Source organism: Lepidochelys kempii, chromosome 5, assembly GCF_965140265.1.
Source record: "Lepidochelys kempii isolate rLepKem1 chromosome 5, rLepKem1.hap2, whole genome shotgun sequence".
Lineage (NCBI taxonomy): Eukaryota > Metazoa > Chordata > Testudines > Cheloniidae > Lepidochelys > Lepidochelys kempii.
In genome coordinates this window covers 94,476,043-94,490,821 of record NC_133260.1, presented here as the reverse complement: position 1 = coordinate 94,490,821, position 14,779 = coordinate 94,476,043, and the positions used below count along the sequence as shown (strand labels likewise).

At 39.9% G+C, this 14,779-nt stretch overlaps 1 protein-coding gene across 9 annotated transcripts in view; it reads left to right on the top strand.

The window, feature by feature from the left end:
• Positions 1-14,779, top strand: part of LOC140911640 (transducin-like enhancer protein 4) — a 121,062-nt gene that overhangs the window by 74,347 nt on the left and 31,936 nt on the right. The window contains exon 9 of one of the 9 annotated variants that reach the window (XM_073345091.1): positions 10,889-10,924. The exons of the other annotated variants lie outside the window; for them this stretch is intronic. Coding sequence (XP_073201192.1) covers positions 10,889-10,924 — 36 coding nt within the window. The remainder of the gene's footprint in view (positions 1-10,888; positions 10,925-14,779) is intronic. 9 annotated transcript variants of the gene reach the window in all.

The window sequence follows — 14,779 nt, the reverse complement described above, 5'->3', positions numbered from 1 at the left end:
TACACAAAATGTTCATTTTTATCAAAAAATGCAATGATCCGCATGTGTTTTGTTTTTTTACATTAGTGATGTGCTTATTTTATGTTGAGCATATTTGAGCTACACTTCTCTCCACATAAGGCTAGTTGAATTTTCACTAGGCACACTGATATTTTTGAGTATACATATCAAAGTGTAATTAGTAACTTTTTGTTCTGTTGGCTTGTGATCAAATAATTTGTTTAGTATTAATTGATATCTGCCTCTGGACATGGAGACAGTGCAGAATGTAACAGGTGCCCTAATTCCTGAAAATGTGTTGTAATTGTTTGTTTGTGGAACAGATGAATAAATATCTTTGGGGCATAGCTGGTCCTCAGGTGGTGAACATAAACGGATTAATGATGTGTTTGGGTGAGACATGCTTGTGTTTTGCAGTCTCGTCCAGTAACTGTCTGCTGAAGCAGAACAAATATTAATTAGCAGGGCCCTGTTTGTTTTCTTGGTCTATCTTACATAGCTGATTTTTGGCACTGCTTTTTAAAAAGATAAAATTTCTGTTATTTGATTAGTAACACGTCACTACATTTTGTAATTTTTAAACAAATTATTTAAAACAGAAAACTTTATCTCCAGGTCAATAGCTCCCTTACAGATTTTTTTAAAAGTTCACTTTTGCATTTTTCTTTCGTTTGGTGTCCTATAACTTGCCTTTTTAAATGAAGCCATTGGAGTATATTTGTTCAGTGTGGAGCATTCATTTAAGAGTAACAGCATGCAATCTGGTTTCAAAAAGTTAGCTTCTCAGGCTATTTTTGATGATTTTATCTCCTGTATATCATACATACATCTCTTGAACTCCTTTTCCCTAGACTGTATACAAACTATACACCACCCTTTTCCTCCATCATATTCTATCAGAAGAATTGCCTGCAGTGACAATTTCTGGTGGCTGCAGTGTGCATGTATTGGGTGAACTCTTACAATGCTTATCACTTATCAAACTTTATTTTGCCACTTGGTGATTTAAAATAACTCTCAAATATTCTCTCTCCAGATGCTCACATCACCCAGGAAGCAAACATGTACATGGGTTGTAATTTCTAACCTGAGCAGTCATGTCTAATTATTTCCATGGCAACAGACTGTGACATTAGTAATATAAAATTATGACCTCACATGATAGAGTAGGAAAAGGAAGCTTTCTGGAGTGAAGAGGTGTTGAGGTAGCTGGAGAGGTCTTCTTGAACACAGTATCTTCAATAATGCACTATTTTGAAGAAGAGAGGGAACGTTTTTCTGTACTGTATTCCTTGAAGTTGAAATATAAATGTACAGTCATAATTAGTGTTTAGATGTTGGCATTCAAGATTTGCCACAATTTATTCATAGTGAACAAAACCAGAATGAAGGGCATACTTTTTTTCTTCATGTTTAAATGGCTTTTAGTCTAAGTGAAGGGGGAAAATAGGTAGTTTGATCAAAGCAATATCTAGAAGCGGGTCAATTGCTTTCTATTTTAGAGATTTCCCTCAGCTTCATGATCTTCTTTTTTCTACACTGAGCAGTTAGTGTTTAATTTTAAATTCTTTTAAAATACTCCGTGAATCTCAGTTATTTTGAAATGTCCTTTATTTTAATGCAAATTAATTGATCCATCAGAAACTCTAAACACTTCTTAAAAGGAAAGGAAAAAAATAAAAAGAAGGAAGGGGAGAGAAATCACCTTCTGCTACTAAGTAAGTGGTAGAAGAAAAATCAAAACTTCCTAACTTTTCATCTGACCATAAGTCACTGAGCACTAATAGCAGGTTAATATTTGCATTAAATTATACTTACTGCATTGTCTCCCACAGTGAAGCAGAAGTATGTTCCCAGTAGAACTCCTGTCTTCTGTTGTCGGCTTCTTAGATTGACTTCGGAAGACATTAGAAGAAATGGTCTAAGTATTTTCATGAGCCATTATGAAGAATTCATAAGTACATCATGAATTACAAAGTGTTAATTTTTGAGGAGGATGGGAGGGGCAAAGAAGGGGGGGAAATAAGTATCCCAGTCAGTAAGTACCAGCCAATGAGAGGAATTTCCAAGAAGGTTACACCACCTGTCCCCATCTTCTCTTCCCAATACTGTTCTAATTAAGCTAAATAATTAAAGTTTGTGTGACTTATTTTATATAGCAATTTTAAAAGTTCTGTGTTTTCTTGAGTGACATTTGGCCTTTTGAAGAACAAAATAAAATTGGAAATGCTAATGTTTTTCAGCCAACTAAGGGAAGAAAATAAAAATGTCACCATGGCAACAAAGCTGCTTTCTAGATGGCGTCCTAAGATATGCCTGAACTAGAAGCAGATGTCTGATTTGAGAATCTTGCCTCCTTCAATGTAAACAAATAACTTCTAGGCAGGTGTTGGAAATAATATGGAAATCCTATTAAGGGGCCCTGGGTTCCTGTCACTCAGGAAGCCCCTGCCACAAAAGGGCTGGTTGTCTGAATAAAAGAGACAGAGTAAATTCTCATTAGGCTTTAGCTTTTCCCAGGAAATGATTGTCTCTGCGTGTTCCTTCTGTGAATCTGAATGTAAGCAATTTCTTCTATTGATCTATTCTGCCAGCATTCTCTTTCCCCTCTATTTTTTGGATTAACACTTGATATGTGCTGCTGCTCTAAGAGTTGTGACATTTATGATTTTAACCCCCAACCCTCCACACACATACACCATCTCCCTATTTCCCTCATGCCCCCTCCCCCCAAAAAACAACCAACCAAACAAACAAAAAACAGATTGCAGGCCTCTTCAGGGCAAATAAACTCAGATTAAGCCAAGGATTGAAAATAAGGTATTGGGGAGGCAGAGTAGCCTAATCATAGATAGCTTATTGCTCTAGTTTTTCTGCGACTATATAGATTATGTTGTAGTCACTGACACTGTCACACTGAACATTGCATGAACAAAGGATTCTTTTTTCTTTTTACAAGGGCCACAAAGTTTTGAGGGGTTTTGTCAAAGGTTCTGCCTTTGTTTGATTATTGATGGTACATGGTGGCAGTCAACAGTACACTTGTGTGTGCGTGTGAGAGATGGAGTTGAAAAACTATGTGCTTTTTTCCATCTAAAATTGCCAAGAAAGTATGTGGTATCCAGAGTCTGTCTATAGGTTTTATTATTTATTTTATTTATAATGCAGTAGGACCGTGAAGCCGCAGTCATGGATGGGGCACCATCATGTTAGACGCTGTACAAAGACAAGAGTTCATTTACTTGCAGCCCATAGGTCAGAATTTTAACCTGGGCCTTTCTGAACGCGAAGCTCAGGAAGTGCTTTTGAGCCTTTCTAGGTTGAAAACTGAGACAATTTTTCCCACCTCTTCTCCTCCTTTTTTTTTTCCTTTCTTTTTTTGGTGCATAAGATGTGCATAGTGTTGTTCTTAATAATACTCAGAGGGTTAAATGTGGATAAACACAAAACAAGGCTTCTGAAAAGCCTCACTATTATCATGCAGCATTTCTTGGACTATAGTCCCTGAGACACACTTCATAAAGCCAATAAAGTGCACACTGGTGGTCTCCAGTTGCCCTAGCAACGGACCATAGGGCACAGTGTATGTGAAATGCATGAACATCTGTGAATTAATCTTTTTTAGTTTGTTCTTTTCTTGGCACTGATTGGGCCACTCTGGCTTGTGCTTGTGACATTGCGTGAGGAGGGATAAGCTGAAGAGTTCCCCTGGGCCCTGCCCTAAGTGGTTGGCAGAATGGAAAGTGAAGTGAGATTTATCCAGGCAGTGCTTTCAGTAGTTGAGGGATTTAGCCTGACAGCACTCTCGGTGGGACATTATTAGCTTACTTTCTGCTGTGCGGGGAAATGAATAAAAAATTTTCTAGTAAATCTAGGCATTATTGGGTTTATTGGTCTGCCGTGAAAAAATAATCTGACAAGAAAATTGAAATAATCACTTGTGTTTATATCACAATTTACTGGACCTTACCATTCTTCTGTTTTGTTCTTATTGGATTATAGCAAAAAAATAAATAAATATTGGGCTGGTTTGAAGGAAACCATTGAACGGAAACATAAAACAAAAATTTGTGTTGATAACAGAATGGAGAGGAGGTTTCTCATGACTTCATGTTAAGGATTCAAATCTAGGCGAGTAAGGGATTTTTGGGGGTGGGGTGAGCAGAGGTTTTCAGATGCAGTATACAGAAATTACTTAACAGAATAGCATCAAGGTAGTTAGCGTCTAGAAGTCTTATGAGTTCCTCTTTCACTTCCTCCTCCTCCTCCTCTCCACCACCCCTTGGGCACACTACACTGCAAATTTTGTGTTCAGCTCCTAATGTCAATACCAGATGCTCACTTGTAAACTGCTTGGCTTACCCTTGTCGTTTTCCACTGTGTCTCTGAGAGGACTGTAGGGGGAACACTGTGTACGTCATATAATCAGCTAATGCTGGATACAATCAGTATTTTAATGAAGTATTGAAAGTGAAATGCTGCTTTAATCTGCTAATTGCATTAAGAGGACAACAGATTGTTCTGTATCGCTCTTTCCTTTGGAGCTACAGTCTTTCAAAGAACACTGAGGTGCTTTTAAGTGAGGCATTACAGCCATTTGGACTCTATATGTTTGCATACGAATATTAACAAGCACAGCTGTACCTTGGGTTTTCTGTCTCTTGAGAGGCAATGAATGCAGCTGTGGGGGGTTTGTTAATATGTACTTATGAGCAAAAGAGGGGGAAAGCAATTTCAGCAAGCTTTGTTCACTTTACTACATAGCTGCCTGTCGTAGGTGAACTTAAAGGTAAACAGTGCAATGAAACGGAAGTACGTCAAGACCTTTTTATTTCAAAAGATAATATTGCCTTTGCTATATTAATCTTTGAATATAAATAGTACTGGAAACTACCTTTTGAAATTTCCCTATTTCATAAGCTCTGCTTCTGGGGCTAAGATGGAATCTGTTCATTTATCACAATAGCACAGGTGTGTGAAGGACGGGTGCGGAGGGGTCACTCTTGATTCCAATCTTTTCAGTCAGAAAGGGATGTCTGTGTAAGTGTGGCTGTGTGTTTAGCATAGACTGCACGTAATGCAAATCTTTGTCATTGCAGCCACATCCTGTTTAGTTCTTTGCTCTTTTTATTGCAAAATCAAATGGCTGGACAGTGTAGAGGTTGACCAGTCTTTTTACACTAATCATGCAAAATTTCAGCTAACTAAGCAAATTTTAACCTAAAAGGCATGTAGCTATGTCCTGTGATGCTCCAATCCCAGTGTTTTCGAAATCGTTATGGATGGATTGCAATAAATATCATGCATAATTTTTTTTGCCTATGCTTGCAGGAGGTATGTTGAATCCTTACCTGTAGATGCTGTATTTCTATTAACTGCCTCCCTCACTGTTTTTTAGGGTTTATTTATTTAAAATATCAAAACAGAGTTATTTTTTGCTTCAAGTAAGTGTCTGGTTTGGATGTCTTTTTCCTCTCCTGGTCTGAAAAAAATTTTTTTTCAATAAAATAACCTGCAAATATATTTTTTTAAAGTGTGAGCTATTTATCAGCTTGTGGGCTTTGTGTAGCAAGGTAAGAGAGGCATTCAGCACTCTTAATTATCAGTCAGCCCTTTAGAAGAAAGAAAACTTTTGGGCTGCCTTTCCCATGAAGTAAGGAACCATTCCAAATATCCCAGCAGTATACATAAGCTGCATTGGTACCAGCATGAAGGCAGCCTATACAAGGTCAGCTCAGTGACTTTGTGAGAAGCATTCTCTGGTATAAGCCTTATCATAGAGGTAATTTCAAAGCTTTATATCCCACCATAGAGTGTTGGAAAGGGGGGGGGAAAGAACTTTTCAATGGGCTTTCTGTAGGACAGCTCTCTGCTCCATCAAGGGTTCTGTGGTAGCTGTGCTATCTCCAGCAATGGTGTATGCTGAATGTAGCACTCAGGTGTTCAACCCGTTAGCCCATCAGTTGATGGGACCAGCAGTGGGGAGAAAATGTAAGTTTTAAAAAAGCATACTCTTCTTCCCTGTTCTATTCAGGGCATTTAGCACCAATATTTGCAGTTTATTCAGCTTACAAACATCTTTGCGTTTCCCCTCTCAACATTGCTTGATTTCACATTATTTTCAGGCTATGAAATGATAACCTAGTATCTATAAACTGCCTTTCATTCAAATGGCCCCTGAAACATTCTACAAATATTACTGGCAGACTGCACAAACAAAGGCACCGATCCTGCAAACACCAGGGTGTGTATTTAACTTTGTGAACATCTGGATTCCCATTGACTTCAGTAAGGCTCCAAAGGTGGGGTGAGAGTCCACCCAAGCAGCTCACTTTGAAGGATCAGGGCCTAAATATCTAGGAATTGTTGTAGCCACCTCTAGGCTAGAATGCTGAAGCTGCTGAACAGACCTATGTACTTTAGCCAGCTGGAATTGAAAGGGTTGTTACAGATTCAAAGTAATTGCACCTGTATTTTCCCTCAAAGGCACCCACTTAAAGGTTTCCAGCTCCCAGCCCTCCCCAGTTCTGGGCAGAGACCCGCATCTTACACTCTTCTGGGTGGAGTTTTTAAGGTTACGCAGCTCCCTGATCAACCCTTCAATATCCCCAGCAAGCCAGTCTGCTTAAAAGGCTAGCACTTGTGTTTTGCTTTCTCCCCGAGGGCTAAGCCAGCATATTGCTGGCAGTTACAAGTTACCACACAGGTTCTTCCAAGCAAGCACATTTATTCATAAGGTAAAAACATTACAGAGAAAGCGTATAAAAACAATAAAAGAACCTAAACACAGCTTACAAAACTTACCAGAGGTCACCCCCAACTCCAGCACAGGCCTCTGGTAGTGCCAGTCCTTTAAATCCCACAACTGGGTTTTCCCTGTAGTTACAAGTTCATATCAGCCTTTGGCTCAGGAAACAGAATGAAGGCTGAAAATCTGTTTAAGTTTGGTTTGTTTATCCAAAAGTTATTTCTTTGTCTGTTTGATCTTTGGAGAATCCAGTTTGAAACAGAATTTGTGAGCCTCTGTGGGAGGTGGTACCTCTCTGGAGGTGTTTATAATCTGAGTGATTTGTCTTAAGCATCCTGTAGTGTTTTCATTTCCGGAAGGAGCTGTGGTAACCCTCCCCGCAGTGAAGTACATACAGTCCCTGGCCCACAATGATATATAAACCATTCATACACTTAATAAAATATGGTCTCCCAAGGATATTGCAGGAAGTTTCCCTACCTGCTACTGGGTAACTGAGATAGGCAGAAGAGAGTAAATGGGATGACCCAGGTAATATACACCTGTCAGTCTGACATTGATCCCAGGTAAGATAATGAAGCGGCTGATATGGAACTCGATTTAATAAAAATTAAAGGACGGTAATGTAAATAATGCAAATCAACATAGGTTTTTAAAAAATAAATTTTGTCGAACTAATTTGTAATCTTTTTTTTTTAAAAAAAAATATATCAAGTTTGGTTGATAATGGTAGTAGTGTTGACATAATATATTTAGACTTCACTACATTTTGATTTTTAAAAAAACCTAGAACAATATAAAATTAACATGACACATAGCCAGCTTTTAATCCATTTGATAACTGTCAGGTATCAAAATGTAATTGTAAATGGGAAATCATCATCAAGTGGATGTGTTTCCAGCGGGGTCCCTAACAGATTTGTCTCGGCCCTGTGCTATTTAACGTTTGTATCAATGTCCTGGAAGAAAATATAAAATCATCACTGATAAAATTTGCAGATGACACAAAAACTGGGGGGCGTGGTAAGTAGTGAAGAGGACAGGTCACTGATTCAGAGCAATCTGGATCTCTTTTTGAATAGGATCCAGCAAATAATGTACTTTTTAATAGGGCTAAATGTAAATGTATACATCTGGGAACAAAGAATGTAGGCCATACCTACAGAATGGGGGACTTTATCCTGGGAAGCAGTGACTTTGAAAAAAATTGGGGGTCATCCCAATGGGACACTGTAGCCAAAAGGGAATGCATAAACAGATGAATCTTGAGTAGCAGTAGAGAGGTTATTTTATCTCTCTGTTATTTGGCACAAGCGTGACTTCTGCTGAAATACTGTGTTCTGTTCTGGTCCCCACAATTGAAGAAGGATGTTCACAAATTGGAGAAGGTTCAGAAAAGAACCACAAGAATGATTAAAGGATTACAAAACATGCCTTATAGTGGTAGACTCAGAGCTCAATCTAGTTAGCTTAAAAAGAGAAAGTTAAGTGGTGACTTGATTAGAGTCTGTAAGTATCTACGTGGGAAACAGAGATCTAATAATGGGCATTTCTAAGCAGACAAAGGTATAGCATGATTTGGTGGCTGGAAGTTGAAGCTAGACAAATTCAGGCTGGAAGTTTACCACGGGGTGTGGTGGATTCTCCACCACAGACAATTTTTAAATCAAGATTGGATGTTTTTCTAAATGATCTGCTCTGGGAATTAGTGTGTGGCAATTCTATGGCCTGTGTTATACAGAAGATCAGATTGGATCACAGTAGGGTCTTAAAATCTATGAAATATCTATGAACAGAAATATGTTGGTTAGAATTTGGCCAATTCAGTGAGATTAATACCTCACTAAGCAAATTGTGATGTGATCCTTAATTATAAAGACAAAAATGTGCAGTTTTATGTGAAATATGGTCAGAATTGCTGTTATCATTTTGCTAAAATTTCAAACAACCGGATAGTCTCTTTGGGAAAACTAGCTACTTAGCTTGCACCACTACTACTGTAGATGTCAAAAATAAAATATTCAGAAGTGTTTTTGATATTGTGCTCTAGCTCAAAATATGTCTCTCTCCAACTCTAAACTGAGATGTCTGTGTAAACTGTTCTTAGAAAAAAACACTGTTGTATATGCATAGTATTACTCCTACCAATAATGTGATTAAAGCAAAACAAGCACAAACTTTTGTTAAGTGCCTGATCCTGTTCAAAAAAATAACGTATTTTTTAAAAATATTGTATTGACATAGTAGTGAAGTTGTGGCCACGACCAACGAAAACAAGGAAAATAACATTTGAAGCTGGCTGCTGCTTCCTGTGCACAAAGTGGAGAGAGAATTATGATGGAAAATGTAATATTTAGCACTTACCTATCGCCTAGTTTTTGACTAGGGTTTACATGTTCAAAATGCTGTACAAACATTAATCTTCATTAAAACCCTGTGAGACAAGTACATTAATACCCATCTTACAGATGGAGGAAACTGAAATACACAGGTGACTTGCCAGAGAAAACGCACTAAGTCAGAGGCAGAGCAGGGAATAAACTCATGTATGCCTGCTTTGTGCTTATGTTCTTAATGACTTGTACCTAGTTTTAAATAATCCCTGGAGATCAGTCTCTACAATTTGCACTTGTGTTACAACTTCAATATTATGTGTGTGTTTGTGTGTAAATGAATAATACATTGGGATTAATAAATTCACAGGCATGAGTAGTCAGAACTCTGTTTTACACAGTGCAAAGCCCCTCACCCTCTGAACAGTAATTGTGCCAGGAGCACTGGGCACAGAAGCACCAAAATCTACTGAACATTAAGCTTTTTAAGGTCATAGGTTACCAATGTCCTCTGCTATGTCAGAGCTTATCTGTTTCCTCCTCCACAATGAGACAGCCAGTAGTTCCTCAGAAATATTTGAAGAGATCTCATTTAGTAGTTTACGGGGAAAGCCTTGAATAATTCACACAACAAATGATTAGACAAGTACTTATCTATCTGACTGAATTATTCTGCATGTTTGCTGAAGCAGTAAAGCAGGAGAACAGCATTTCCTTCTCCAGAGGGTTTACAGTGGTAGTATTGACCCACCTAGTTTATTGGGTTTCAGCCTTTTGTTGACATTGTTGTAAATGAAAGCAGCCTGGACAGGCACTGAGCAGCTGGGTTGGATAATTGTGAAGGATTCATGCTTGTTGCTGTTACCTTCAGTGTTTGTAGTGGGTTGTTTGCTTTGACTTTTGTTGAACTGTTGACAAAAGCATTTGATACAAATGGGAACAAATAAAGTGGTGAGATGCCAGGAGGGCTTGGCAGTAATGTTGGTTTTCATGCTGACTTAAATGGGGAATGTGGACACTTATCTGAATAGGAAATGGAAGGTGTATTTAGTGTTTGTGGGCCCCCCCCACCCCATTCCAATTTCAATTTCTGTCAGACATGTTTTGGCAAATAAAGGTGAATAAAGCGTAGTGGAGGCACTATCACCAGTGCCTTAACTCTTTGGCAGTAGGTAATTTTTGGAGCATCTATTTTTGGCTGGGGTTGCTCTACTGGGCAAATCCAGTTCCTTGCATGAAAGGATTAAATGTAAAAAGGGGATGGCGGGGGGAAATTGGGAGGTTGGAGGATAAATAGAACAGTATACACTGAAATAGTATAGCCAGCAAAATTGAAGTCATTTACTGGAACGCTTTTAATTTGGTTTAAACAAAATACTCTTTTGTATTTTCAAATACAGAGTAGCTCAGCTGTTGTGAAGCCAGGAAATTAGTGGTATTTTTAGAGAAATACCAAAAGCATGTCAACAACATAGCTTTGGATGATAATGTGGGCATTTTATTCATGGGGAATTATCAATGCAGGTTACTGGACAACATGGTGTGACTGAGAATGATTGAGCACAGGGGGAAGTGGCTGTCCTTCTGTAAGATGATTTCATTTTGCATTTAGTCGTTCAGGAAGAGAGCAAGGAGACAGAAAGGAAGCATTTTTAAACATTGAAGATGCCTATTGTGGTACCTGAGGGCGGGGGGTGGGGAGGGGTCGGGTCTTACCTTTCCACCTCTCCCTGTCCCAGAACTTTCACTACTACTACTTCTTTTCCCTCTCTCTCTCATTTGACATTCATTATTTTTATTTTGACAGTGCCGAAGGACCAACCAAGAATGGGACTCCATTGTGGTAGGTACTGTACTGGCACAGAGTAGTAGTCATTCCCTGCCCCAATCTAAATAGACAAGACAGACACAGGCTGTGTCTACACAGTGCTACAGGGGCACAGCCGCAGTGTTGCAGTTCCCTGGCTGTCATGTAGACACTTGCTACAGCGACAGAAGGGGTTTTCTGTTGCTGTAATAAATCTTCCCCTTCTGGAGGTGGTAGCTAGGTCAAGAGAAGAATTCTTCTATCCGCCTAGTGGTGTCTATGCCAGGGCTTAAATCTGTCTCTGGGGGTGTGAGGTTTTTCACACCCATGAGCAACAAAGCTAGGTCAACCTTAGTTTTAGGTGTAGATCAGGCCACGGGGTGGAGGGAATGGTTATAACACTCAAGCAGAGTAAGCAATGTGATGGCAGAAAATAGTATGTAAGTGTCACAAATTTTTTTGAGGGGGAAGGAGGCAATTAGTTAGGAGAGTATATGCTAAATGGGAATGGAAGGAGGTCGGGGGGGGGGGGGTGAAGGTATGTAAGAGGGGCGGGAGTGGGGAGAAGAGGGCTGGAGCAGATAGCCAGTCAGTGGCAGGACAGAGCAAGTCGGAGAACATTCTATTGCCAAGGGTCCTGGCTTTGGCTGATTTTTTTCCCCCTCCTGGCTGGAGTCTTTGGCTGGCTCCTCTGCAGTTTTCCCACAAGGGCCATATGGGAGGCCCCACTGGTTTCTGGTACCCCCAGAGTTTGGGTATATGGGGAGTTTCCCTGCATAATTCTGGGACCAGGGATGCTGGGGAGAGGGTGGCCTTGACTGTGCCCATTTCATCCCTTCCCCACCAGTGTAGCAGTCCCTGCTCTTCTTTCTGTCATCTTAATTCTATCTTGTAGCTCGGCTGTGGGGGAAGATAGTGTCCTTTGGGAAAACTTTATTGAAGAGAGAGCTATGTCTTGCATTCCTAGACACGGCCTCAGGCTCAGTTTTTCTGATCTCCTCTGTTTAGGAGCATGTCTGAGCATACTTTGTCTTGTACCTGAGACTCTTAATGCATTGTCCCCCTGTCTTGAAAGTCATGGGCTGAGGGAAGCTGTCTTGAAGGACTGGGACTTTCGAATTTGATCCTGAAACATGCAGGGAGCCAGTAGCATTAGAGTGACCAGACAGCAAGCGTGAAAAATCGGGACGGGGGTGGGGGGTAATAGGAGCCTGTATAAGAAAAAGACCCAAAAATCAGAACTGTCCCTATAAAATTGGGACATCTGGTCACCCTAAGTGGCATGCGTGTGCTGCAGCACTGATAGTATATGAGCTTGAAGGTCTTTAGTCACTCAGCCAGAGAGTTGCTACATATTGCTTGAGCTGAAGCTTTCACATAGGACTCAACCCCACGCAGAGTGAGAGACAGTTCAACGTGGGAGTGTCAAAGATGTAGATCACAGTGGCAGGGGCATCACCTGAGTTGAAAGGGCAGCAGGGTCTCCTGGCCGTCTGAAGATGGTTGAAGGCATTCCTTGCCACTACTCTATGTCCAGTGTGAGCTGATGTTCCAGCATGAGCTGAACGTTGCAAGGTTTTCTGTCAAAAGTATTTTTGTCTCCTGCCTTCACACAGCTGTAACGAAATCCCAGTGTGGTGAGAAAATTGCATGCACTTATAGGGCACCTGGATTGTTTGATAGTCACTTTTTTTTCAGTGCCACCATCGTAATGTTATTCCTGCCCATATTTTTGTGGCTACAAAGGAAGAGAAGATATGGGAGGATGGGAATAAAATTGCCTTTTACAACTGCCACAGCTGAGACTCCAGTTCTGCTACATGTAGTATGCCTGGGGACTGCTGCATCCCCACAGAGCCTCTCTAACTTCAAGGGGTATAGCAGTCTGCCCCACTAGCTAAACACTGCGGGATCAAGGGGCTGAATTGCTGATTAATCCTACTAATATAAAAAGAAAGTGAAGAAATATCAAGCCATTTCCTGTGCTTCAGGGTTTAGAAGAATTGGTGGTGATGTTACTGTAAATAGATTATGCACAGTGCATCCCAATAGAGCTTCTTCTGCAAAAGTATTTTCTCTGGGTCTCCAGGGAATATCCTGAACAAGTCCTAGGTGGCTCTAAGAAGTTCTCGTAGCAAATTTAAAACTTGAATGAAGAAAAAGTGAGAAGAAATCCGTGAAAGGTGAACAATCAAACCAAACAAAAATAAATATCATACCCAGAATTCTTTCTTGAGAGCATTTGGGAAATCCATTTTTGGATAAACTAGGTAATGAGAGAAGGTAGGGAAACAATTTGTAAATATTCTAGGGCTGTGTCTGTTTCTTAACACAGATGGATCAGTCTCTGATTTCATATGAAATCCATTCCTCTTGTGGCTGCTGCACGGAGTCAAGAGAGTGGCACTAGAAAAAACTTTTAGATTAATCAGCTTTCCCCCAAAGACCTGTAGGTTGCGCCCAAAGCAGTCGTCTACTAGGAAGAACAATAGGCTTGGAAAGTCTGAAACTGAAAAAAGGGGGAAGTCGTGTTTGTTTGTGTGGGAGTACTGGTGAATGGTCACAGGACCAAACAGGAGAGAGAGAGAGAGAGAGACGCGGTATGCTGCTTAGGTCTAGTTTGGTCTTGGCTTCCTTCACATCATAAAGGGCTGCATCAAGGTGTAAGATGTCCTGGTGTCAGTTAGGTGGGGAATAGAATCCTAAAGTGACCAAGTAAAAATGAGAGCATACGTGTGAAAGTGTTCTAAGTAATTAAACATGGAAAAGTGTAAAGTAATGTGATTAGGGTTGGTACACAACCTTATAGCAAAAAAGGCCTTCATTGGCAATTTGCCATGAGCCTCTGGGCTGCTCCGAATTTGCAAATGATTTACATTGGATTTTAATCAGAAAAATGCACATGCTACATTTGTTTTTATGTATAGAGTGCTATAAGTGCAAACAGGGCTTTACACAAAACACAGTGAAAAACAACATATACTTTAAAGGATGTAGTAAAAAGAATGTCAGTGGGAAGACTAGCCCTGTATCTGTGAAATCAGCATATTTGTACATCTGTTTCTATCTTTGAGGTGGCCACGTGCATTTATGGAATACAGGTTTGAATTTATTAGGCAACTTCAGGGTTTGGTTTTGTTCACATGCCTGATAGGAAGGGTTTGTTTAAAAAATAAGTATTTCCAAAGAGATTTGCATAAATAGCCACCGCCGCCTTGCGTAACTGACTGTCTGGCACTCAGTTGCCACTTCTAGAAAATCTGGACGTTTCTTTCATGAAACTTTGTTTGGAGTCTTATATGGCAGTCAAATTTTAGATGCATTGTGGCTTCAGCTACTTTAAGTCCAACTGAAGATAACTTTGTGTCCATTGCAAAAATGTTTGGTCTTTTACAGTTCACAAGACTATCTACTTAATTTAGATGTAGGCAAACTAAAACATGGGCCAAAGGTACTAAACCTGTAGGTTTGTAGCATGGCCAGAAGATAACATATCTGGGCACTAGCAGACCAAGTAGGAATCAAACTCTATAGTTAAGGACCCCTATACAGAAGAAGGACTCCTCTTGTTGATATCGTTGGGCAGTAGCTTGATAATTACCCCTGAGAATAACCAAGATGATATTTCATGGGACATGAGACAGTCTCTAAAGTAAATAGGTCCCAAATTGCTGAAAGGTTTTATAACTTTAAATCAAGCACTGAAATTCAACCTAGAAACTCACAGCAGTGTTTTGTATTTTCAGTGTAAAAGTCCCTCTGAATAGCAGAGAATGTTGCTACCTGCTTAACTTCACTGTCCTGTTGGTATATGTGGAGAACATATACCAGTGTTGGCTGGAAGTGACAAAAACATGGCTAATTGTAGCAAGATCTCTGAAAAGTAAAGGG